The sequence below is a fragment of the Bufo gargarizans genome, unplaced genomic scaffold (assembly GCF_014858855.1).
Source record: "Bufo gargarizans isolate SCDJY-AF-19 unplaced genomic scaffold, ASM1485885v1 original_scaffold_1640_pilon, whole genome shotgun sequence".
Classification (NCBI taxonomy): Eukaryota; Metazoa; Chordata; class Amphibia; order Anura; family Bufonidae; genus Bufo; species Bufo gargarizans.
Window position 1 is genome coordinate 277797 of NW_025334449.1, and position 26331 is coordinate 304127.

The 26331-nt window shown below is 41.8% G+C and overlaps 1 protein-coding gene across 1 annotated transcript in view; it reads left to right on the forward strand.

Annotated features, from left to right (window-relative positions):
* The window catches only part of LOC122923480 (calcium-activated chloride channel regulator 1-like), a 75971-nt gene that overhangs the window by 13115 nt on the left and 36525 nt on the right, over positions 1-26331 (forward strand). Inside the window, 7 exon segments of the mRNA XM_044274299.1 lie at positions 10431-10539; positions 21844-22021; positions 22105-22140; positions 22142-22174; positions 22176-22331; positions 23384-23441; positions 23444-23607. Coding sequence (XP_044130234.1) covers positions 10431-10539; positions 21844-22021; positions 22105-22140; positions 22142-22174; positions 22176-22331; positions 23384-23441; positions 23444-23607 — 734 coding nt within the window.

Consider the following 26331-nt stretch of genomic DNA (forward strand, 5'->3'; position numbering starts at 1 on the left):
ATTTCAATCGGATTCAGGTCTCGGCTTTGGCTGGGCCATTCCAAAACTTTAATCTTCTTCTGGTGACGCCATTCCTTTGTTGATTTGGATTTATGCTTTGGGTCGTTGTCATGCTGAAAGATGAAGTTCCTCTTCATGTTCAACTTTCTAGCGGAAGGCTGAAGGTTTTGTGCCAATATTGACTGGTATTTGGAACTGTTCATAATTTCCTCTAGCTTAACTAAGGCCCAGTTCCAGCTAAAGAAAAACAGCCCCTAAGAATGATGCTGCCACCACCATGCTTCACTGTGGGTTTGGTGTTCTTCTGGTGATGTGCAGTGATGTTTTTGCGCCAAACATATCTTTTGGAATTATGGCCAAAAAGTTCAACCTTGGTTTTATCAGACCATAACAGCTTTTCCCACATGCTTTTGGGAGACTTCAGATGTATTTTTGCAAAATGTAGCCTGGCTTGGATGTTTTTCTTCGTAAGAAAAGGCTTTTGTCTTGCCACTCAACCCCATAGCCCAGACATATGACGAATACGGGAGATTGTTGTCACATGTACCACACAGCCAGTACTTGCCAGATATTCCTACAGCTCCTTTAATGTTGCTGTAGGCCTCTTGCCTACCAGACCAGTTTTCTTCTCGTCTTTTCATCAATTTTGGATGGACAACCAGTTCTTGGTAATGTCACTGGTGTGCCATATTTTCTCCTTTTGATAATGACTGTCTTTACTGTGTTGCATGGTATATCTAATGTCTTGGAAATTCTTTTGTACCCTTCTCCTGACTGATACCTTTTAACAATGAGATCCCTCTGATGCTTTGGAAGCTCTCTGTGGACCATGGCTTTTGCTGTGGGATGCGACTAAGAAAATCTCAGGAAAGACCAACTAGAGCAGCTGAACTTTATTTGGCAGGTGTATGCTGACTCCTATTTAACATGATTTTGAATGTGATTTCTTAATTCTGAACACAGCTACATCCCCAGTTATAAAAGGGTGTGCACACTTATGCAACCACAATATTTTTGTTTTGTTTTCTTCCCTCCACCTAAAAGATTTCAGTTTGTTTTTCAATTGAGTTGGACAGTTTATAGGTCACATTAAAGGTGTAAAAAGTTCTGAAATGATTTATCTTTGTCTCATTTTTTTACATCACAGAAACTTGACATTTTAACAGGGGGTGTGTAGACTTTTTATATCAACTGTACTTCAAAGAAGAACTTGTCGTTCTCTAAATTCCATCCCAATCGAAGTACGTCATGAACTGGAATATGATCATAATTGAGATCTACATTCTTCATTGTTGCTGCACGTTCAGAGTCACTGATGGATTCCAGTACCTCTCTGTTGTTTGAGATGAAGTTGTGAAGGCACAGGTTTCCTCCTGCGCATAACTCTTGGCTTTCTTTCACTAGTTTGATTGCAGATTCTGTAGACTCTAGACTTATGAGACCATCATCTACATAAAAGTTTTTCTTCAGAAAATATGCAGCTGATGGGTAATCCTTTTCATTTTGATTGGCCAGGTACTTCATACCATAATTGGCGCAACCTGGAGATGATGCTGCTCCAAACAAATGTACTTTCATTCTGTATTTTGCTGGCTCTGTATCTCCATCCTCCCACCATAGAAACCTCAGGAAGTCTATATCTTCATTTATTTACATGAAACTGGTGGAACATCTTTTCAACGTCACACATGACCGCTACAGGATACTTTCTGAATCTACAAAGTACTCCAGGCACAGTGTTTGTAAGATCTGGTCCTCTTAGTAGATGATCATTTAATGCAACACCATTGTACTTTGCTGAGCAATCAAATACTACTCTAATCTTATCTGGTTTCTTTGAGTGGTAAACACCTTGATGTGGGATGTACCACACTTCTCCTTCTTTAGGTTGGTTATTAACTTTCTCTGCATGTCCTTCTTCGAGGATGTCTTCCATGAATTTCAAATGTTCCTGCTTGAATTTGGGATCTCTTCCCATCTTTTTCTTCAAACATTTATCTTTCTAGGGCAAGATTTCTGTTATTTGGCAGACAAGGTCGTTATCTAAAAGGTAAGGGTATTTCAAGATGACCTTGTTGATTCTGCTGAATATTTTCTCCTAGAGTGTGTACGAACTTTATGTCTTCTTGGGATACACTCTTTTCTTTAGAACTTTAATCTGCAAAGTCGGATTCAAGGATCTTGATTACTTTTGCCAGACTTACAGTTGGTAACTCTTGGACAGATACTCGATGACACAATCCTGTTACCTGTCTTGAGTTTGCGATCTGCTGTTTTCCTCCAACAACACCCCATCCTAGATCAGTTTGAACAGCATAGGGTTCCCTCCTGTGATCACCTTTCGTGGTACCAAGGCTTCGGGACAAACACTTTTCACACACCTTTTTCCTAACACTGGACTAGGCCTCTCTTTGTTTTTATGAGCTGGGATGGAAGGATAATAACTTATTTCTTCACTATATGATTCCATTCTCCTGGGCATATGAAGGAAAATAGGAGCCTTTTTCTTCAGTTAGTACAGATTTGAACCTATGACTACTCTGACTCATATCCTCCTCATGTACTCTAAATCTGGCTTCTATGATCTTAACTTCTTGCTGCCTTTCAAGACTTTTCATCTGTTGGCGCTGTGCCTCGATTTCAGCTTCCATTTGATGGCACTCTGCCTCAATTTCAGCTTCCATCTGATGGCGTTGTGCATCCCTTTCAGCTATCCGTTGGCGCTGCGCCTTGATGGCAGCTTCTATCTCAATTTCGGCTTTTTTGACAGCAAGTTGAAGTATTTGAGGACTCTGATATATGGGTGGCACATCTGCTAGCAAAGGAAGTCACACTTGAGATTGTGGTTCCCCCTAAGGACCTAGCATAGTCTCAGAAAAAGCTCATTCATTCTACTTCTTGCTTTAACTTCATCATAGTTTTCTGCAGCTGATAGTTCTCTCAAGAGCTTTACTAAATCTTTAGTGACCGCTGTACATGTGTCCATGTTCCTTACAATGTCCTGGGAAGGTGTCGTAAGCGACCGCGGGTTGACATATGCTGCCATAAGCTCTGATTCAGATTCTTTTACCGTCTCTACCATATCACTCAAGTTTCCTTTTATACTTTTTTGTTTTAACTTTCCACGAATGCCTTTAATGTAAAATTTCCACTTCTCATACATTCTGGTGAACTTTTTTCTTTTTAATTCTGCTTCTTGCTCCAAAATTTCCAATATCTTTGGGGTTGGTTTTCTGGCATGTGATGAATGTCTTAGTTCATCTGTTTGGGCTATATTTGTTTGAGGAAAGACTAATGCTGCATCAGACTCTTCTACCTCAAGCAGGTTCCATTGCTCTTCCCCCTCTACTCTATCTATCTTTGTATCCTCTAACAGTGGCATGGTAATACTAGGTTCATACATTTTACTTTAAATGCTATAACAATCAATATGAATATTAAGAGTCCTTTCACTTTAAATGCAATATTGACAAATGCAGAAATAAATGACTTTCACTCTAAATACAACAGCGATAAATGCAGGCAATAAATGACTTTCACTTTAAATGCTTTAGAGTCTGTGTACTACAAATTGTCCTTTGTTTTTATTTAAAGTCTCTTATTTCTGAAAACAAAAAAAAAATGTCTCTTTATGCCAAAGCATAAGTAATACAAGGAAAGCTCTGACCTTATTCTGAAGAGCAGGATACTGCAATCTGAAGGTTGCTGTAACAAATGTCTTAAAGGAGACTTTTCTTGATGTGATGCAATGCTCTGCTCTGACTTGCGATGCTCTGCTCTGACTTACGATGCTCTGCGCGGAGTTGCGATGCTCTGTGCAGACTTGCGATGCTTTGTGATGACTTGCAATGCGCTGGCTTGGATACGCTGCTGCAGGCTTTGGGCCTAGTGGTGGGAAACTAGCTGACTGCAATACGTGGTCTCTCCGTGGATAGCGGTGCAGGCACTCTAGCTCTAGACTTGGGCCTGCCACCATGCATCTCTTTCTCTCTCTAGGGATCGCAGGAGGGTTGGCGCTCTTTCTCTGACTAATTTGCCTTTGCCATTCTGCCACTTTAAGAGTCGGCTGCAGTTTGACTAATACACACGTTCTATGGCCTTTATGGTAGCTCCACTGAGGTGTCTTTGCGTGCTCACTCAGGCAAAAGTTGCTGCGCGGCGGTATATGCTGGCGCTCACCTGCTCTAATGTGCTATTTTCTGTGCAAGTTTAGGAGCGCTATCTCTTCACCCTCTGAGGGCTATAGTTCCACTGTGGCAGGCGCAGCACTATAAAGTGCTTTTTGCGCTGTGGCATTAGAAGAATTTTGATATCTCTGACTTTTAGTCTAACCAGACTGTCTGTTACTCTGTAATTCCTCTAGTGTCGTTCTATGGAAACAGTAGGTTTAAATAGCACACCAAATGCTTCAAATAACTTCCTTATTAAAGGATAACTGTCACACTTAGACCCTAATTTCAATTTTCATATATGTAGTTACTAATAACATGATATTTCAGAATCAGTTACTATTAGACTGACTTACCCCATATTTAATAAGATTCAGCCCTTAGCAACCAGTCTGCATAAAACTGCAATTTCACTATTCAGTTAAGATGGCCGCCACTGCCCTCACCCTGAGGCTTTTCTTGCCTGCCCTCACTAGCCAGTAACAATACCCCCCAAAAGTGTCAGCAACCAGAGCCCTCCCCCCTAAAGGGTTAATCTCCTGCAGCACAAAGGGGTCCTCTTACCACATGTTGCTTTCATTTATACACTGAGCAGACGGCAGATCTCCCTTCCCTGGTCTGCGCTGCTTCAACTCTACTTCTCCAGCTCTACTGAGTGAGGGAGCGTCTGCCAAGCGCAGGGACAGGGAGAAGTGCACACAGCCCAGGCACTGTTATCAGCTGCTGGGGAGGACCTGGCTTTAATCATTTACTTACAGTCCCTGGCTGTCAGCAATGTGACCTTGCACGCAGCCTGCTTCTGCGTCCTTCAACACATAGACGGACCATGCCTAGCAACCTTATTTTAAGCAGAGGTAAAAGTAGGCAGTACAGGGAACAAAACTGTGGAATTAAGGGGTAATTGAATACACAGTGAAAAATTTTAATAGGGCCACAAAGGTGATATTAATCACTACAATCCAATACTCCCCAAAAAATATATATGACAGTTATACTTTAACTTCAACTTTTCTTCTTATATAACACTGCCGCCTCCGCAGCAGATAGTCCATGTACAGAACACGTGTTGAAAAGATATCACAAAATGGCGATATGCATAAGATGGTGGTTCAACTGTTCAATCTTGTCATTTAACATAAAATGGTGGATATATTTCTCTCTTGAGTATCTGTACTCTTACTTTAAGTTATTTAAGCACTTTATGATCTCCCTGAGAGGTATATCTGAGGTCTAACTAATAGTTCACTTGCAGTATGCAGTTAGCAGTGACTATTTGCAGATTGGTTGAGTATGATCTGGTATGGTTGTATGCAATTTGGATTGCAATATGTTTGTATGGTATTTGTAGTAGTTCACAGTTTGCAACTGTACTTTGCAATTTAATTTGTATAGTTGAAATTAGTGGAATTGTAAGTAAACATTATATATACAGTACAGACCAAAAGTTTGGACACACCTTCTCATTCAAAGAGTTTTCTTTATTTTCATGACTATGAAAATTGTAGATTCACACTGAAGGCATCAAAACTATGAATTAACACATGTGGAATTATATACATAACAAAAAAGTGTGAAACAACTGAAAATATGTCATATTCTAGGTTCTTTAAAGTAGCCACCTTTTGCTTTGATTACTGCTTTGCACACTCTTGGCATTCTCTTGATGAGCTTCAAGAGGTAGTCACCTGAAATGGTTTTCACTTTACAGGTGTGCCCTGTCAGGTTTAATAAGTGGGATTTCTTGCCTTATAAAGTGGGTTGGGACCATCAGTTGCGTTGTGGTGAAGTCAGGTGGATACACAGCTGATAGTCCTACTGAATACACTGTTAGAATTTGTATTATGGCAAGAAAAAAGCAGCTAAGTAAAAAAAAACGAGTGGCCATCATTACTTTAAGAAATGAAGGTCAGTCAGTCCGAAAAATTGGGAAAACTTTGAAAGTGTCCCCAAGTGCAGTCACAAAAACCATCAAGCGCTACTAAGAAACTGGCTCACATGCGGACCGCCCCAGGAAAGGAAGACCAAGAGTCACCTCTGCTGCGGAGGATAAGTTCATCTGAGTCACCAGCCTCAGAAATCGCAGGTTAACAGCAGCTCAGATTAGAGACCAGGTCAATGCCAGACAGAGTTCTAGCAGCAGACACATCTCTAGAACAACTGTTAAGAGGAGACTGTGTGAATCAGGCCTTCATGGTAGAATATCTGCTAGGAAACCACTGCTAAGGACAGGCAACAAGCAGAAGAGACTTGTTTGGGCTAAAGAACACAAGGAATGGACATTAGACCAGTGGAAATCTGTGCTTTGGTCTGATGAGTCCAAATTTGAGATCTTTGGTTACAACCACCGTGTCTTTGTGCAACGCATAAAAGGTGAACGGATGGACTCTACATGCCTGGTTCCCACCGTGAATCATGGAGGAGGAGGTGTGATGGTGTGGGGGTGCTTTGCTGGTGACACTGTTGGGGATTTATTTCAAAATTGAAGGCATACTGAACCAGCATGGCTACCACAGCATCTTGCAGCGGCAGGCTATTCCATCCGGTTTGCGTTTAGTTGGACTATCATTTATTTTTCAACAGGACAATGACCCCAAACACACCTCCAAGCTGTGTAAGGGCTATTTGACCATGAAGGAGAGTGATGGAGTACTGCGCCAGATGACCTGGCCTCCATAGTCACCGGACCTGAACCCAATCGAGATGGTTTGGGGTGAGCTGGACCGCAGAGTGAAGGCAAAAGGGCCAACAAGTGCTAAGCATCTCTGGGAACTCCTTCAAGACTGTTAGAAGACCATTTCAGGTGACTACCTCTTAAAGCTCATCAAGAGAATGCCAAGAGTTTGCAAAGCAGTAATCAAAGCAAAAGGTGGCTACTTTGAAGAACCTAGAATATGACATATTTTCAGTCGTTTCACACTTTTTTGTTATGTATATAATTCCACATGTGTTAATTCATAATTTTGATGCCTTCAGTGTGAATCTACAATTTTCATAGTCATGAAAATAAAGAAAACTCTTTGAATGAGAAGGTGTGTCCAAACTTTTGGTCTGTACTGTGTATATATATATATATATATATATATATATATATATATATCTAGTTCAGTATACAGTTCTAAATACTAACAATATGAACATTTATATAACTTATTTTAAATACCTATATTGGCCTTTTGTTCCCATAAAACTCAGCTCTTAGTGGAGTGAATGTCTCTTCAGCTCCTGTCTCTGGTGAATAATGATTCTAGCAGCAGGAGCTGGGGGAATTCCCAGACAGGCTGTTTGTGAGGCTGGCTGTAATTGGTGAAAACTCTTGCTGTATGAGAAACTGGCTGTGATTGGTCTAGACAGATTAACACTATGCTTTCTGTTTCTGCTGTGTCACTGAGCTTACCTTATATGAATCTTAAAGGCATATTATCTTTTTCTGCTTCTGTGAACACAAAATATAACAGTTATACAGTCCTGATCAAAAGTTTAAGACCACTTGAAAAATGGCAAAAAATCATATTTAGCATGGCTGGATCTTAACAAGGTTCCAAGTAGAGCTTCAACATGTAACAAGAAGAAATGGGAGTCAGACAAAAAAAATTTTGAGCATTCAATTTAATAAAAACAACGAATAAACTGAAACAGGCTGTTTTTCAGCTGACCAAAAGAGTGATGTTTTTATCCTGGAAGAAGAAGAGATGGGCGGTGCTACACGTGATCCAGCTTATATAGAGGCTGGGTCGCATGATGCACCGGCCAATCACAGCCATGCCATTAGTAGGCATGGCTGTGATGGCTTCTAAGGGCACACAGCTTAAAAGCTTGTTGATTGGCTGCACTGCAGCCTTTCAACAAGCTTTATTAAATGCCTGAACACCGAATTCAAACCCAAAATTTTCCGGCAAAGTTCGGATTCGAGTCCGGGTAACAAAAATCGTAAAGTTCGGTACGGACCCGAACTTTACAGTTTGGGTTTGCTCAATACTAGTGATAAGATATATTACCATTTTTTTTTTTATGATCGCCAGAGGCGTAGCTATAGGGGAAGCAGGGGAAGCGGCTGCTTTGGTGCCCTGATCCAAAAGGGGCCCATCCAGGAGGAGGAGGACTAAAAGATTTTGTCAGGGCCCCCTCCACAGTATTACACAATTAAATGATATACAGTGACAGTATAGACAGTGTAGGAAACAAATGGAACAGCTGCCGGGCCTGGTCTGAGAGAGCGATCTTTACTAGCCACAGGAATGAGGATGGCATGAAAAGGAAGGGGTTGCGAAAAAATTACTGGGGGCCCTATTCAAAAATTTGCTGTGGGACCCAGTCATTTCTAGCTACGCCACTGATGATCGCTTGTATTATTGATTTATGCAAAGTTGTGTTAAAAGTTAGTGACCATTTAACTAGTTATCACTAAAAGAAATTAAGAAATGCTCTTATTGTTGTCTTTGATATGGGCACCAACTTTAGATATTTTCAAGCAGCTTACACAGGTTTTAGACTCATTAACCACTCCAGCCAACAAAGACATATGAGGACTTGTTTTTTATTGTGGCAGAAGTTGTATTTTCCAGTGGCATTTTTTATGACGTAAACACAATTTTTTATAACATTCACCTTGCAGAATAAATTACATGTTACCTTCATTCTGGGATTTGATTTGATTTCCTGCAAAATCAAATGTATATAACGTTTTAGATTTTACTGCTTTTACATAATAGATATACTTAAAAAATATTTATTTTTGCCACTGATGTCCTGAGATCCATAACTTTTTTATATTTTCACTGATAGAGTTGTGTGAGGGCTTGTGGTTTGTGGGAGGAGCTATAGTCCCACAAGTACTTTTTCAAAACCAACCTATAAATCTTCACAGTGCCAAACAAGCCTATTTCAGGCCTAAACACCATCTCTTCTCATCAATATCCAAAATTTCAAAATGATTGTTCATGTTCAATGCTTTTCACTTCTTTAGTCATAAAGTTCATATGCCTATTACAGACCTCTGTGCCGAAGACCTGGTCAAGCAAAAATTTACATCTGTCAGGAAATCATGACCCAGTCTCCTAGTAGAATTGATACCTTCCCTCCTGCATCTCCTACTTGTTGATTCTTCTTGATCTCTCTGCGGTGTTTGATGGTGTAGATCACCAAGTTATACCACATTTGCTTCATTCTATTGGACTTAAACTGGTTTTCTGGAAATGACAGTATTAGCAATTAACATGGTTCCTAGCATGGATCATCTAAAGAAAAATGCATAACTGCTCCCAGCTGCTCCAGTCATGCACCCTGGCTCTAATTCTGCCATCTTCCATTTCCTGGCATGCTTAATTATGGCCAGGTATGGAAATAATCACATGCACCGCTGCAGTCCATCACTGGTTTCAGTGGTGACATGTCCCCATGTGGCATGTGACCTAGTGGTGATGTGCCACTTGAGGGCATGTCACTGCCAAAGCCAGTCATTGGCTCCAGCAGTGCACATAACCCAATCAATACCTGGACAGAAGTAAACAAGTCGGGGCATGGAAGATGGAAGAACAGAACCATACATTTTTATTTTGCCAGTGACAGAGTTGCATGGGTACTTGTTTTTTGTGGGAGGATCTGTCCTTGTTGGTAATATTTTGTGGTACACATACATTTTTGATAACTTTTTTTTCTGTTTAATGGGAGGATTCTGTGCCCCCACAATCACCAAGCAGTAAATGTGTGCCATTTTGCAGGAACTGTTTTCCACTGAGAACTTTCATGTACGGATGTATCCTTTCTTGAATTTCCTAGACAAGACAAGGAGCTAAACATGTTCTCATATATGTGTAACCAGATGACCACCTATTCAAAACAGCATTGACTTTGACATACTGTATTGTGTCACAAGAATATCTAGGGCTGTGAAGCCACCCAGTGGTTTTGTTATGAGTGGATCCCTGTTAACGGTTTTTGTAGCGCGTTATGAAATTATGTCAAATTGATTTCATGAGAAACTGGAGTAATGAACCAAAAGAGATAAGGCAGGAATGTAGACATCTTACATCAAATGTAGGGAAGGGGTAAATGCGTGATTATCAGATACATAACATTTTAATGCTACTAGGAACTAATATACATGAGAAATCATATAACTAAACCATTTCATTTCAATGAGGGCTAGTGTTAAAACTTATGCAACCTGTTTCAAGAAGTTTAAAAGAATAATCCTTATACTGTAAATTCACAGTTGTGTAATGCTGTAACTATAATGAAAGATTTTTTTAATCTAACTTTCAGGTAAAGTATTTGTCCATGAATGGGCTCACCTCCGTTGGGGTGTTTTTGATGAGTACAACTTAGATACACCTTACTATGCTGCAACAAATCGTGAAGTGGAAGCTACGAGGTGAGTTAGTTGCCTAGGGTGGAAAATGTGTCTTACTGGGTAATGGCCTGACTTAAAGGGGTTTTCCGAGATTTTGATACCGATGACCTATCCTCAGGATCAGTATCTGATCAGTGGGGGTCTGACACCCGGGACCCCTGCCAATTAGCTGTTTGAGAAGGCCCCTACCTATTAGGATAGGCCATCTGTTTCAAAATCTCAAAAAAAAAAATTAAAAATGAGTGAAACAGTTCGTACTGAATCAGGTTTGGCATGAACGCTGCAATTTTTCAGATGACAGACAAACTTGAACTTTTTCAGGCTCTTTTCAGACAAATCCAGGAAATGTTGCATAGCACCATTTTACTGCTCATGTCACTGGGAAAAAAAGCACTAGGGAAGAAGAAGGGTGCTCACATGACCCTGAGAGGAAGTTAGAGGGAGGGTTTGCCCTAATTGGCTCCCTGGCCGACAGACAGCTTGGATGAGCAAATCAGTGAATCAGCAGGCAGGGAGGTGCCCTAGTAAATTGAGCAGAACCAAATTCTGTGCTGGGCTGTGAATGAGGATGGTTGGGTCTTACAGTGTCTGCCAGAAAAATAATCTTAAGGAATCAGAGAAAGTGAAAAAACAATTAAGCTTGTTGTATTCTACTGCCAGGGACATTGAAGAGAAAGGCAAAAATTACAAAGAAGGAGAATTGTGTGTGTAGAATAGGGACAGGCAAGGAAAGCTGTCAGCCAGGGGGCGAGGAGTGAGGAGCTTAGCCTGGATTTGCCTCCTAGCACAAATGCAGCAGCTGCAAACCTCAAAAGAAGCTACCTTACATTACTTTCATTTTTTCCCCATGTTAATAGAAATCCGTTTTTTTTTGGGGGGGGGGGGGGGGGGGGTAAATGGAATAAGCACAAAACTGTATAACAAATGTTCTACCATTAATCAATTCTATAGCACATAGAATACTAGTGTGAACTCCCTGTCAGGGCATCTCGCATATTTAATTTTTTGTTTTAAGTTATTATCTGTGCATGATAATGTGCTATTAGGCATCAGGCCTGGCCCTTATTCATCTGTTTCTATTTATTCTATCCCCACACGGCTAAATTTTTTTGGGTGTTAAATTAATAAGCAGAATATAGGTGATCAGTACACCAATACACAGGGTCGTGCAACAAATTACCTGTGAGTGATAACATGATATTAACCATCAGGCCTCGATCATCCATTTTCATTTATTGCTTTCTCCACATGGTTGGAATTTTAATTATTTTTGGGGGATTGTTCAAGTTAATTAAACCAGCATATAGGTGATCAGTATACCAATACACAGGGTAGTGCAACAAATGATCTGTGAGTGATAATGTGATATTAAGCGTCAGGCCTCAATAATCCATTTCCATATATTTCTTTCTCCACCCGGTTCCAAATTTTTTGAGGGGTTGTTCAATTGAAAAAAACCAGCATAAAGACATTCACTACACCAAAACACTGGATAGTGCACCAAATTATATGTGAATGACTACCTTAGGCCTGAGCGTCAGGCCTCAATCATCCATTTCCATTCATTTATTTCTCCACATAGCTCCAAGTTGTTTTGGAGTTATTCAATTGAATTAAACAATATAGTTGATCACTACATCAATACACTGGGTAGTGGACTAAATTATCTGTGCGTGATTACATGATAGTAAACGTCAGATCCCAATCATTTCCATTTTTTTTTTCTCCACACTGTTGGAATAAAAAATTTGGGGGTGGTTGAATTAAACCAGCACATAGTTGTTCACTACACCAATACACAATGTGTTTTCCCATAATGTGATATTATCAGCCATTTCCTTTTCTTTCTTTCTTTCTTTCTCCAGATGGTTGGAATTTATTATATATATATATTTATTTTTTTTGGGGGGGGGGGGGGGTGGCTGTTTAGTTTAATTAAACCAGCATATAGATGATTAAAACACCAATACACAGGCTATTTCACTAAATTATCTGTGAGTGATAAGAATTTAGGTCTAAATTTAGTCCTAAATCCGCTTACCTTTATTGTCTCCATAAGGTGCCTTTTTTATTTAGGGGTTGTTGACTATATTCAAACCAGCATATATGTGATTACTACACTAATACACAGGGTAACACACAACATTATCTGTGAGACCCAAAAATGTCAGGGCTATGGAAAGGTTCCAAACGAAAGACCAAGAGCCAGAATGTGGGTAGCAGCAGCACCAGCTATCCATCCAGAAGTAGTAGTAGAGCACAGTTGCCCCTGCTTGCTTTGGAAAGGCGGAACATTATATTTGAGGAGAAAGAGTATGAGATTGTGCATTGTATGTCTTAATCCTCCTCTTAGTCGCAGCAGGATGAAATGAAGGTGACTTCAGAGTCTGACACCGTGCCCTGGACCCAGGGGTCACAGTGTTTCTCCTGCTCCTCCTCCTTACAGCCACAGAGAAGACTTCCAGTGGAGTCTTCACTGCCCCTTACTATTGGAGCGCCTTCCTTTTTCCTAAGAAGTGCCAAGAAAACCGTACAACGCCCTACAGCAGATAGTCAAGAGAGTCTCCTTGTTGATGACTTGTGTGAGAGCAGTCACCGTTTGGGCTGCCCTTAGGAGGAGGTTCGGGAGAAGGCTGGGGAACCCATGCATAGCTGTATTGATGGTGGTTGTAATAGTGGCAGCAACAGTGGCAGTCAGGGAAAATGCAGAGTAGGCGGGACCAGGAGTCCACCATGAATATTCACAGTCTGATAAAATTGACAGGGAGGGTGAGTACTCCAATGACAATTGTGTGCTGTAGTGGACATGGGAGCTGGATTGGGGTGCTAAGAAGGGAGTGGCGGCAGAAATAAGGAACAGGGGGGACGTGCCTCCCAAAGAACAGTTAGGGCCATGTCTGCTTTGGGATCTGGTGATGCAGCTTACACTATGGGTGGGTTGGGCCCAAAATGTGCCAGACCTAAGCTGAGGTTGGCTGCCTGTAGCTCTGTGTGAGTAACTACCATATGGTGTTTTTTTCTCCACAAGGCAGGCACAAAACCACAGCCGTGTGCAAGATATGCAGGACTAAAATAAGCAGTGGCTGTTCAAACACAATTATAAGTACCAGAAGTCTATTGCAGCACATAAGGTGGCAGCACCAGATCCTTTGGGAAAATACAACTGGCCAACATTCCCAATCAAAGCAAGTCTGTCTTCCTTCTCCTGGTCCTGTTTGTGGAAGCCAACTCGCATCCTCAAGCAATATGATATCTGTCATCATTATTACCATAACCTTTTTATTCTCCTTCTAAGACTCTTCTTTGTCCTTGGCTCCATCATGAGACATCTATAACAGAATGTTTGGCTATGAAAAAAACTTTTCTTCACCTGGCTATGTTGCTGGTGATACATTTGCTGCAGTATCATTGTAGAAGTGCCTTATACTCTCAAGTGGTGGAGTACATGGGCCACTCCTTGCAATTCTCACTGTACGGCAAGCTACACTCCATGGTGGACAGCTGGAGCAGCTGTTATGGGAACAGTACATGTCTTTCATGACCCACTGGAACAATGTTTTTTTCGGCAGCGGCAAGGCAGCACCTCAGCAACGAGGCAAGGTCCTTTTGACCCCTCCATGATTGTGTCACCCTGGCTCCCACACCAGTCACTTATCCATCTCTTCTGTTTCCTCTTCTATTGATGCTTGCTGTCCTCAACAGCAGCAGGGCACAGGGTTGCTCCCACTACACCTTCTTCCTATCATATGTGTCAAGTCAAGTGTTGCCACGCAGTGATCGACCTAGGTGAGATTAACCGCAACGGTGATCAGTTGCTAAAGTACATCAAGCAGTAAACATTCCGATGGCTGTCACCCCTCTGTCTCCAACTGGGCAAGGTGGTCAGCAACAAGGGCCGCAACATTCTGGCTACCCTGAACCTAGGGGAAATAGCACATGTTTCCTCCATGGCTTTTTGACCTGTTCCGAACATAGGGCGGGCCCTGATTTCACGATCCTTAAGGACACAGGGCGTACCGGTACGTCCTATGTATTTCCGATCACCGCCTCTCGGCGAGGGGTGATCGGCACCCGATGCCTCCTCAAATCATTGAGCAAGCACCTTGTCTAAATGTGAGGGGGGGGGCCTGTGACCCCCCCCCCCCCCTCCCGTGTAGGTGATCACAGCAAACCGCAGGTCAATTCAGACCTGTGGTTTGCTGCGTTTCCGGGTTATTCGGGTCTCTGGCGACCCGATAACCCGGAACAGGATGGTGATCGGTGGTGTGATAATACACCACCAATCACCATCCTGCGATCTTGAGAGGTGATGATGACATCACCTTTCAGGGTCGCCTCTCATTGGTCGGCTCGGCGGGTGGGAGGTTCAAATCATTGCAGCGCTCCTCACTTCCTTCTTTTCAATCCAGGAGCCTGAGAAGAGAGGAGCGCTACATCGTGTCTCAGAGCCAGCACCCGACATCTGTGCAGAGATCAGATCCAGTCAGCACCCCATCTGTGCCCCAGCACCCCCAGCACCAAAAGGTATTTAGGGAAAGGCTAGGGACAAGTTAGATTAGGCAGGGATATTTAGGGAAAGTTAGTTGAAAAAAAAAAAAGTTTTGGTTGCGTCACCCTAAATTGGGTGTCTGGGGTCCACAGCACAGCTGTGTGACCCTAGACCCCCCAGGGGTGCTGCCACTTGCCCCCCTCCCCCCCCACAACTTTTTTGGGGGGCAGGCATTTTTTTTTTGTGTGTGTGCGTACGCTGACTGTGGCCGGCACTCTTAGCGTCCGGCCACTGTTAGCGCATCACACACCCCACCGCTGATCAACTTCGGATGTTTGATCAGTGATTTTAAATATATATATTTTTTTTCACATTTTTTCCCCTTTTTTTTTAGTTAGTCTTTTTTTATTATCTGTTAGGTTTATGGTGAGTTCGCGAACACCCGTGCCCACACACACACGCACACCAAATAAGATTTACACACACACACACGCAGACACACACTCCCCTATGGCCCACCGGATGTTCAAGGCCGAGGAGGCATACACCCAGATTGCCTCCGAGAGTCCCAGCGAGGACAAGGATGACCCCACTTTCCTTTTGTCATCCGCGTCTTATCAACTAGCGATGATGATGAGCCCCCAAGGCGGCGGAGACACCACCAGGCGGAGCAAGGGGAACGCCATGCTAGGGACCCTGTGGCCCACCCTAGTACGAGCAGCTTTGAGGCTCGTACTAGTTTTCCGGCCCACCAGTTAAATCCACCGAAGCGCCCTCCAGGTGAACTTCTCTGGTATACCCCAGAGCGTTATGAGCCCTGTGATTCCTGATTTTGTAGGCCAATCAGGAATCCAGATTTCCACAGTGGGCTTCACTGAATACAACTTTTTTAGTATTTTTTTTCAGTGACCACTTTGTAAATCTAATGGTGGAGCAAACAAACCTGTATGCCCAACAGTTTGTTGCTCAACACCCGGGCTCATTTTTGGCTAGGCCCGGTGGCTGGACTTCAGTCAGTGCAGCCGAGATGAGGACATTTTGGGTCCTCGTGCTGCATATGGGCCTAGTCAAGAAACCTAGTGTCAGGCATTACTGGAGTGGGGACATCCTCTACCAGGCCCCACTTTACAGTACGGCCATGACACGCTCCCGGTTTGAGGCCATCCGGAAATGCCTGCATTATTCAGATAATGCAGCATGTCCCCCTCCCCCAAGGTGATCTTGCCTATGACCGCCTTTACAAAATCAGGCCAGTCATCGATCACTTTGGGGCCAAATTTGTACAGGCCTACGTACCTGGAAGGGAAGTCGCAGTTGATGAGTCTCTCATTGCGTTCAAGGGGAGACTCCTTTTCCGCCAGTATGTTCCCTCTAAGTGGGCGAGGTATGGCGTGAAGCTGTACAAACTTTGTGAGAGTACCTCAGGGTACACTTACAAGTTTCGTGTGTACGAGGGGCGAGATTCCCGTATTCAACTCCCAGAATGTCCCCCCACTCTGCTAGATAAGGGTTACCACCTGTACGTGGATAACTTTTATACCAGTATCCCCTTGTTCCAGTCCCTCGCCGCCAGATCCACGTCAGCTTGTAGGACCGTGTGGAAAAATCAACACGGCCTCCCTACCTACCCCCTCCAGGTACCTATCCCCAGGGGTGAGACCCGTGCCCTTACCACTGGAAACCTGTTGCTGGTCAGATATAAGGACAAGCGGCAAGTCCTTGTACTGTCCACAATTCATGGTAAAGGCATCACCCCTGTCCCTGTGCGAGGTACCGCGGCAACGGTCCTCAAGCCCGATTGTATGGTCGACTATCGGTATATGGGAGGAGTTGATCTCCCTGATCAAGTCCTCAAGCCATATAACGCCATGCGCAAAACCCGGGCATGGTACAAAAAAGTTGCGGTCTACTTGGTACAGGTTGCCTTCTACAACTCTTTTGTGCTGTCCTGAAGCGCTGGCAACACAGGGACATTCCTTCAGTTCTTTCAGGCAGTCCTCAAGGCCCTGACCTTTTCTGACCGGGGTACCTCGGCAACTGTAGGCTCCCAGATCATCCCTGGCCAACACTTTCCAAAGTGCAGAGTGTTTCGCAGGAGGGGGATACGGAAGGACACCACTACTCAGTGTGACACGTGCCCCGATCATCCGGGCCTCTGCATTATTGGTTGCGTCAGGGAGTACCACACTTTCATGGAATACTAAATTTATATCCCAATTTAGCCACTAACAATCAGATAAAAAACTGGTTCTCAGACTTGAGACACTAAAACAAAAAAAAAACAAAAAAATTATATTTGACACATTAGGTATCGCCGCGTCCGTAATAATCTGCTATATAAAAATACCCCCCTAACCTCTTAGATGAACACGGTCAAAAAAATAAAATAAAAACGATGCAAAAAAAATTTTTTTTTGTCACCTTACATCACAAAAATTGTAATGGCAAGCGATCCAAAAGTCATATGCCCCCCAAAATAGTGCCAAATAAACCATCCTCTCATCCCGGAAAAAATTTAATATCTAAGATAATTAGCTAAAAACTGAAAAAAAATGTTTTTTTTGTTTATAAAAAGATAATATAGTGTAAAACATAAATAAATAGAAAAAAAGTACACCATTATTAGGTATCGCAGCATCCTTAAGAATCTGCTCTATAAAAATACCCCCCTAACCCCTCAGATGAACACGGTAAAAAAAAAAAACTGTGCCAAAACTGCAATTTTTGGGCAAATTTTGCCTTTTAATCCGTTTTTTTCCAATAACAAAATAAGGGTTAACAGCCAAATAAAACTTAATATTTATTACCCTCATACTGCAGTTTATAGACACACCCCATATGTGGTTGTAAACTGCTGTATGACCAAACGGCAGGACGCAGAAGGAAATGTAATGCTGTATGGTTCCTGGAAGGCAGATTTTGATGGCCTTTTTTTTTTGCACCATGTCCCATTTGAAGCCCCCCTGATGTACTCCTAGAGTAAAAACTCCATAAAAGCAACCCCATCTAAGAAACTACACCTCTTAAGGTATCCAAAACTGATTTTACAAACGTCATTAACCCTTTAGGTGTTCCACAAGAGTTATTAGCAAATGGAGATGAAATTTCAGAATTTCTATTTCTGGTAACCTTACATCACAAAAATGTAATATAGATAAACCAAAAATCATATGTACCCTAAAAATAGTCCCAACAAAACTGCCACCTTATCCCGTACTTTTCAAAATGGGGTCACTTTTATGGAGTTTCTACTCTAGGGGTGCATCAGGGGGGCTTCAAATGGGACATGGTGTAAATAAACCAGTCTAACAAAATCTGCCTTCCAAAAACCACACTGCGCACCTTTCCCTCTACGCCCTACTGTGTGCCCGTACAGTAGTTTATGTTTACATATGGGGTGTTTCTGCAAACTACAGTATCGGGGCAATAAATATAGCATTTTTTTTGCTGTTAACCCTGTGCTTTGTTACTGGAAAAAATTTATTAAAATGAAATATGAGAATTTACATTTTTGGGCAAATTTTCCATCTACATTTGCCAATAACTTTTGTGCAACACCTAAAGGGTTAACAAAGTTTGTAAAAATCTGTTTTGAATACCATGAGTGGTACAGTTTCTTAGATAGGGTCACTTTTATGGGGTTTCTACTCTAGGGGTGCATCAGGGGGGTTTCAAATGGGACATTGTGTAAATAAATCAGTCCAGCAAAATCTGCGTTCCAAAAACCATACGCGCACCTTTCCCTCTACGCCCTACGGTGTGCCTGTACAGTAGTTTATGGCCACATATGGGGTGTTTCTGCAAACTACAGAATTCGGACAATAAATATAGAATTTTGTTTGGCTGTTAACCCTTGCTTTGCTACTGGAAAAAATGGATTAAAATGGAAAATTTGCCAAAAATCTAAATTCTGAAATTTTACCTCCATTTGCCATTAACTATTGTGGAACACCTAAAGAGTTAACTACGTTTGTAAAATCAGTTTTGAATACCTTGAGGGGTGTCATTTCTAGAATGGGGTCATTTTTGGGTGGTTTCTATTATGTAAGCCTCACAAAGTGACTTCAGACCTGAACTGGTCCCTAAAAATTGGGTTTTTGAAAATTTCTGAAAAATTTCAAGTTTACTTCTAACCCTTGTAACGTCCCCAAAAACAAAAATGTAATTCCCAAAATGATCCAAACATGAAGTAGACATATGGGGAATGTAAAGTAATAACTATTATTTAGAGGTATTACTATGTATTATAGAAGTAGAGAAATTGAAACTTGTAAATTTGCAATTTTTTTCCAAATTGTTGGTAAATTTGGTATTTTTTTATAAATAAAAAAGATTTTTTTTTTTTACTCCATTTTACCAGTCTCATGAAGTACAATATGTGACGGAAAAAACAATAGTAGAATGGCCTGGATAAGTAAAAGAGTTTTAAAGTTATCACCACTTAAAGTGACACTGGTCAGATTTGCAAAAAATGGCCTTGTCCTTAAGGTGAAATAAGGCTGTGTCCTTAAGGAGTTAAAAAACTGCACTGGCTTGCTCAAGGTGCTGGCAATGTCCAGGAGACTGTGCCTCTTTTCAGCAGCATGTGTGGTTTCCAGGTTAGGTGGTGGTAGCTCATGCCATTCATGCTGCAGTTGTCCTTAATCCCTTTATATGTATTTTTTAAGAGACACTGATTCTTATGCAATAGTTTGTGAAGAAGGAGGAGGAAGAAGAACAGTTAATGCATCTTGTTGTCCGATTTGTAGCTGTTGGGGACCCACAATGAGAAACTCACATGGTAGAGGAGGAGGAGGTGCTTCCACTGGAGGAGGAAGAGGAGTCAGAGTTGGAGGAGCAAGAGGATGAGGATGATGAGGGAGACACATGCCATTATAATATGAAGCACTTCAGTCATCTGTATCAATTACAAGTCCACACCAGGAGCTCTGCTTAACCCAGCACTAACAGTCTTTCAAACTTGCAGACATGTGTGTTCTTTTTACCTCATTGTGCCAATATTGTATGTGAGTGAGAAATAGAAGCCATACTCACAAGTCGCTGGTACAAAACCTTTTGTTTCTTTTATTTCTTTACTTCATTCCAATATAAAATGGTACATCATGAGGGACGATGAGACAGACATCATTCACACCTTCTCTCCTCCACGCGACATTTCGGGAGAACATGTCCGATTGCTCATGCTTGAGAAAGGGGGTGTGTTCTCCCGAAACGTCGCGTGAAGGGGAGAAGGTGTGAACGATGTCGGTGACAACGGCCATGACACCCAATCATCTCAGTCAGGAGCAGAGTTGGAAAGACCTAGCTCCTCAGGCACACTGGCCAGAATAGCAACCTGTAGACTCGCTTACGCAGTTACAGATGGATCGTTGACATCAAGCAGTCTGATGATTACTGGATAGCCATGCTTTTAGACCCTCGCTATCAAAGCAAAATGGGGGAATGTTTTCCTCCCACATAAAGGAAGGCCAAATTACGTTACCAGGAAACACTGTATATGCAGCTTGCTGTAGCGTACCGCGAGCAGATGCCTGCTGTCAGCACTTATGAAAGGGAGGCCCCTCTCCACCCCCTGCAGAGTCATCCCCCTTTTAAGTCTTCTGAACATGATGGATAATTTTTCCAAGTGCTGTGCCAGGCTGAGGCCAGTCAGCAAGCCTACAGTTCCCACCTCAATGCCCAGATTCTTAAACTCTGGCAGACTGGAACAGCGGTTCACTTTCTTGCCCAGCCTCTGGTGTCATCTCAGAGAGGGTTTTCAGCTCCACGGGGGGAGGGGTGGGAGGGATGTTTGTGATGACACGCAAATGGACCAAGTTGTTCTCCACCAGTGTCCAAAACATAATTTTTCTCAAAATGAACCAAGCCTGGATTTGGGAGCATTTTCGCACTCCTCTGGCTGAGGCCGATCTTGCCACTGTTGTTGCCAGCCTGCATCATGCCACCACTGCCATCATTCCACTGCTGCGACCTGTTGACCATCATGTTTTGTATGACTGTTGCTGCCTTCATCATCTTACTGCTACCATCATCCCACTGCTGCAGCCTGCCGACCATCATATTCTGTATGGCTGTGGCTGCCTCCATCATGCCACCACCATCATGCCACTGCTGCAGCCTGCTGACCATCATCTTCTGTAAGGCTGCTGTTGCCCCCTTCATGCTGCTGCCTGCCTGCCTGCCAACATGTACCATATGGCTGCTGCTGTCGCCACTGCCTCAGCGGCTGCTGCTGCTCCTCGCTGCTACTCCCCTACTGCCACCACTATTAACACAAAGCATCTGCCACTACTAGCACTACCAGTAATACTATTACTATTACTACCTATAGGCAGCCGAACCTACAGCCTTGCATGCTGCTTCTGCTTCCACTACTATTGCATGTCACTATATCTGTTCCCTTTCCACATCCATACTGCACTGTTGCTGCTCCAGATTAAAAGGAGAATTTTTTTAGGCTCGTTCTTCAAGGCACTTTAAAAAAAAAAAATTATCCCATAACACCGCTTGTATTAAACCATTGTCTGTCCTTGATAATTGACCATTTGGAAGCTTTGGAATATAGCATAGCATATGTGAGAGAGAGTTAGGGAGCAAAATCTTGTGTTTTCTCCATGTGTAGTGTATAGGGAGACATCATAACAGCAAGTCACCCACCCAGGGAAACTGAGAATTGCAAGTGTAGCCTGCTGAGTTCAAAAAAGCAAATGCTAAAAAAAAACTTCACCAGCAAGTTATCATATACACATAGATTAGACTTTGTATGACTAACAAGTCTTTGTCTAAATACAACTATAAATACTGATACTAACTAAGTCTTACACTGTAATTTTCAGATGCTCTGTTGATATATCAGGTGAGAACAAAATTCAGAAATGTCAAAGTACAACCTGTACGGTTAATCCATGTGATCGTGACCTCCAAACCGGACTCTTTGAAAAAGGATGTCTTTTTGTGCCTGACCAGAATCAGTTAGTCCGAGAATCGTTAATGTACATGCAGGCTCTTCCTGATGTAAGTATAAGTAAAGCCTGACGTTTACAATGTGTAAGGCATTTTCTTTTGGAAGATCTGAGCAGCTGTGATTTCTCTTTTAGATCACTAAGTTCTGTAATGAAAGTAACCACAACACTCGAAGCTCCAAATATGCAAAATAATATATGCAATTTCCCGTAGCACATGGGATGTGATCATGAGCTCCAATGATATGAAGTCCACAAATACAAATCCTGGCCTCAGTATTCCTGTCCCCACAGTCACACTTTTGCATTATTCAGAGAGAGTGGTGACATTAGTACTGGACGTCTCTGGAAGCATGGCTGCCGTAAGTGATCTCTATAGCATCTAATTTCTCAGAATTATAGAATGTATTCAATGCAGACCAAGAGGAAAACCAAGCTTTTGTCAACAGATGCCTCAAATTTTGTAGACATTTGTCGGAATAAAGCAATTCTGGGTGCAGAGAATGCCAATCTATAGAACAAAGAGGCTGCAATGCTCAACAGAGTGCCTTGGTCCTTTTGTTCTGTTGTCTTCTCTTGGGAAAGAAATTATTGCCCCCAGAGTATATGACCTGACAGCACCTCTCTAAATCTAGAGTCCTCTGATACTATATTTTACTGTATCTTAGCGGTGCACCTTTAATGGAGGCAGACCACACAACTGCTATGGGGTTAAGGGAGAGGAGGGGAACAAATTTTCCCCGACAAGAAGACAATGCATTTTCATGCAGCCACCACTAGAAGGAGCACAATACAAAGAGATTATATCCATTCCAGTAAATGGTAACTGAGTAAATTTGTATGCACTGAGCTCCCCCTAGTGGTGGCTGCAGGCAGCCAGCTTTATAATAGAAGGGAAATGGGTTTATCAATGTACTTTTGACAGTTATCTGGTGTAAATACATTAAGAAATATGGTGCTCAGAATGAGTGCTGTATTTATAAAGTATCTATTCTACATAGCAGTGGTAGAGAGAGACTTTATTACAATTTTTAAAAATTAAACTTTCTTCTGCTTAATAAAAAAAAAAAGGCAATTAGTCAGAAAACTGGGGCGCTTCACTTTGCATCCTGTATTGCATGGGAGTGATTGTCGCGCGCATGCTAGGAAACGGTGAGTCAAGGGGGGCCATACCATTTTGCTATAGGGTCCTATGAGTTTCCTGCAAATGAAGATTATTCTCTGAATACTCAAAATGTAGCTACTTTCTTCTACTCCAAGATCTGCTGTCAGTGATGGGAACATTCATGTTTACATCCAAATAATGAGAACCTATCTTGATCATTGACATACATTTTATTCCCATATAATTGGATAAACCCTGGAATATTTTAAATAAAAACATAGAGTAATTAAATTTTTTTTTTTTCTTCAGAGCAATCGAATTGGACGTTTGAACCAGGCTGCAGAAGTATTACTTATGCAGGTTTTTGAATTGATTCATACGTTGGAGTGGTGACATTTTCAAGCGCTCCCACTGTAAAATCAGAGCTAGTCCAAATTAAAAGTGATGTAGATCGTGAGCGGCTAAGAAAACTTCTGCCAACAGTAGCAAGCGGAGGAACAAATATATGTCCTGGACTTCAGAGCGGCATTCAGGTAATGTACAATAAAGCATCTTCTCTCTAAGTTATCATATTATTGAAATGTTATATATAGAGACTAGAGGTCACCACAATACAACATTGTGGAAATAAGTGACTGCCAAGAGCTTCCACTAGGGATACAGAAGACCAAAAATATAATTTACTACGGGGCTCATCTATTAGAAAGATGAATGTCTTAAACATTCATCTTTCTAATAGGATAAAATGATAAATCTGGAGTACATAACTGGCAGAGGAGGGTCCAAATGTGGACTGTAGGATGCCAGCTGCCTGGACCAGAGGGGGACAAGTGTACCCTTAATTTGTATGGCCATGCAGCTTCCATACTTATCCCCCTGAGCCAGGAGGTCAACCTGCACATAGACTGTACAGAGAAGAATAAATGTCCCTATTCTACCACAGCAACAAATATTCAGGACTCATTCAAGTGTAGTGGTTTTGCTGAGAACTGCTGGTCAAAAATACATGAAATCTAGAAAATTATAGTTGGCACTCACTGACCGGTCAAGATTAAAATTAGAGAAAACATATAATGTGAAGGAAACCACAAAAGATATATAAAATGAAACTATTTAAACCTGCATAAAATTACAGGGCAAATCCCATATTTATGCCGTAGAAGGTCTACAATCCATACAAAAGGCGACAGGAATAAAAAGCAAGGAGATTAATGAGTCTACACAATGTTGTTGCAGCTGGATACCAAATTTGTAAAAAATTAATGTATGAAAAAAGGATAAATGAACAGTGAAAAAATATATACACTAAAAAAGATCAAGTATGACTGGCAATCCTACTATGTATTTAAATAGTGCACTACACTTTTATAAGTTATGATCATTAGAAATGGCCTTGCGGTTCGCCCGGCGGTCGTTTTGCGGTGAACTTTGCTCGTTCGCGATTCGTCAAACATATGGCGATGTCCGCCGGCGCCATATTCTTTTGCATTGTGCTGTACTTTGACCCATGACACATCCATCTCAGGTGGGACAGGATAGCCAATTGAGACGTTTCAGCACATGGACAGACCCCCACCCTATCAAAGAACCCGATCTGGCAGCCATTTTACATTCTGTGTTTTGCCAGTATAGGAAGAAGTTGCTTTGTGGAGCAGGGACAGGCTGTTAGGGACACCAAATGCTAGCTAATAGGGAAACAAAAGTTATTTTAAGGACTAGTATAGGTGTGCTATCGATAGGTGTGATATACTGATGGGTGTGATATAATATACTTTCTAACATATAAAGTATATTATAGAACATTTTTATTGTGCAGCAGTTGTGTGCGGTTCTTCTGTGATACCTGCAGCTATATAGAGGGACAAGCGCTATTGGAACAACTAATTGCAACGGGTGTGATATACCTGTAGCCCCAAAACAAGTGATTGAGTGGTGTGATATACCTATAATATACTTTCTAACATAGAAAGTATATTATAGTACATTTGTATTGTGCAGCAGTTGTGTGTGGTTCTGCTGCGATACCGCAGCCATATAGAGGGACAAGCTCTATTGGAACAACTATTTGCAACGGGTGTGATATACCTGTTGCTCCCAAAAAATGATTTACGGGTGTGATATACCTTCTTCCAGAAAATACTAATTAAGGGGTGCGATATACCTGTTGCCTTAAATAAACATGGTGGTGCTATATACTTATATATACTTATATATTAACTTTTGTGGCAAAAAATAATAATTGAGGGGTGTGATATACCTGCTTCCACAAAATACTGATTAAGGGGTTGGATATACCTGCTTCCACCAAATTTTGATTGAGGGGTGCAATATCCCTGCTTCCACAAAATACTGATTATGGGGTTTGATATACCTGCTGCCACCAAATATTGATTGAGGGCTGCGCTATACCTGCTTCCACAAAATACTGATTAAGGGGTTCGATATACCTACTTCCACTAAATATTGATTGAGGCCTGCAATATACCTGCTTCCACAAAATACTAATTGAGGACTGCGATATACCTGCTTCCACAAAATACTGATTAAGGGGTTTGATATACCTTCTTCCACAAAATACTGATTAAGGGTTTTGATATACCTGCTTCCACAAAATACGGATTGAGGCCTGCAATATACCTGCTTCCACAAAATACTGATTAAGGGGTTCGATATACCTATTTCCACCAAACATTGATTAAGGCCTGCAATATACCGTCTTCCACAAAATACTGATTAAGGGGTTTGATATGTCTGCTTCCACAAAATACTTATTGAGGGCTGCGATATACCTGTTTCCCAAAAATACTGATTAAGGGGTTTGACATACCTGTTTCCACCAAATATTGATTGAGGCCTGCGATATACACCTGCTTCCACAAAATACTGATTAAGGGCTGTGATATACCTGCTTCCACAAAATACTGATTAAGGGGTTTGATATACCTGTTTCCACCAAATATTGATTGAGGCCTACGATATATCAGCTTCCACCGAAAATTGATTAAGGGATTTGATATGCCTCCTTCCACAAAATACTGGTTGAGGGCTATGATGTACCTGCTTCCACAAAATACTGATTAAAGGGTTTGATATACCTGTTTCCACCAAATATTAATTGAGGCCTGCGATATACCTGCTTCCACAAAATACTAATTAAGGGGTTTGATAAACCTGCTTCCACAAAATACTGATTCAGGAGTTTGATATACCTGCTTCCACAAAATACAGAATCAGGGCTGCGTTTCCACCAAACATTG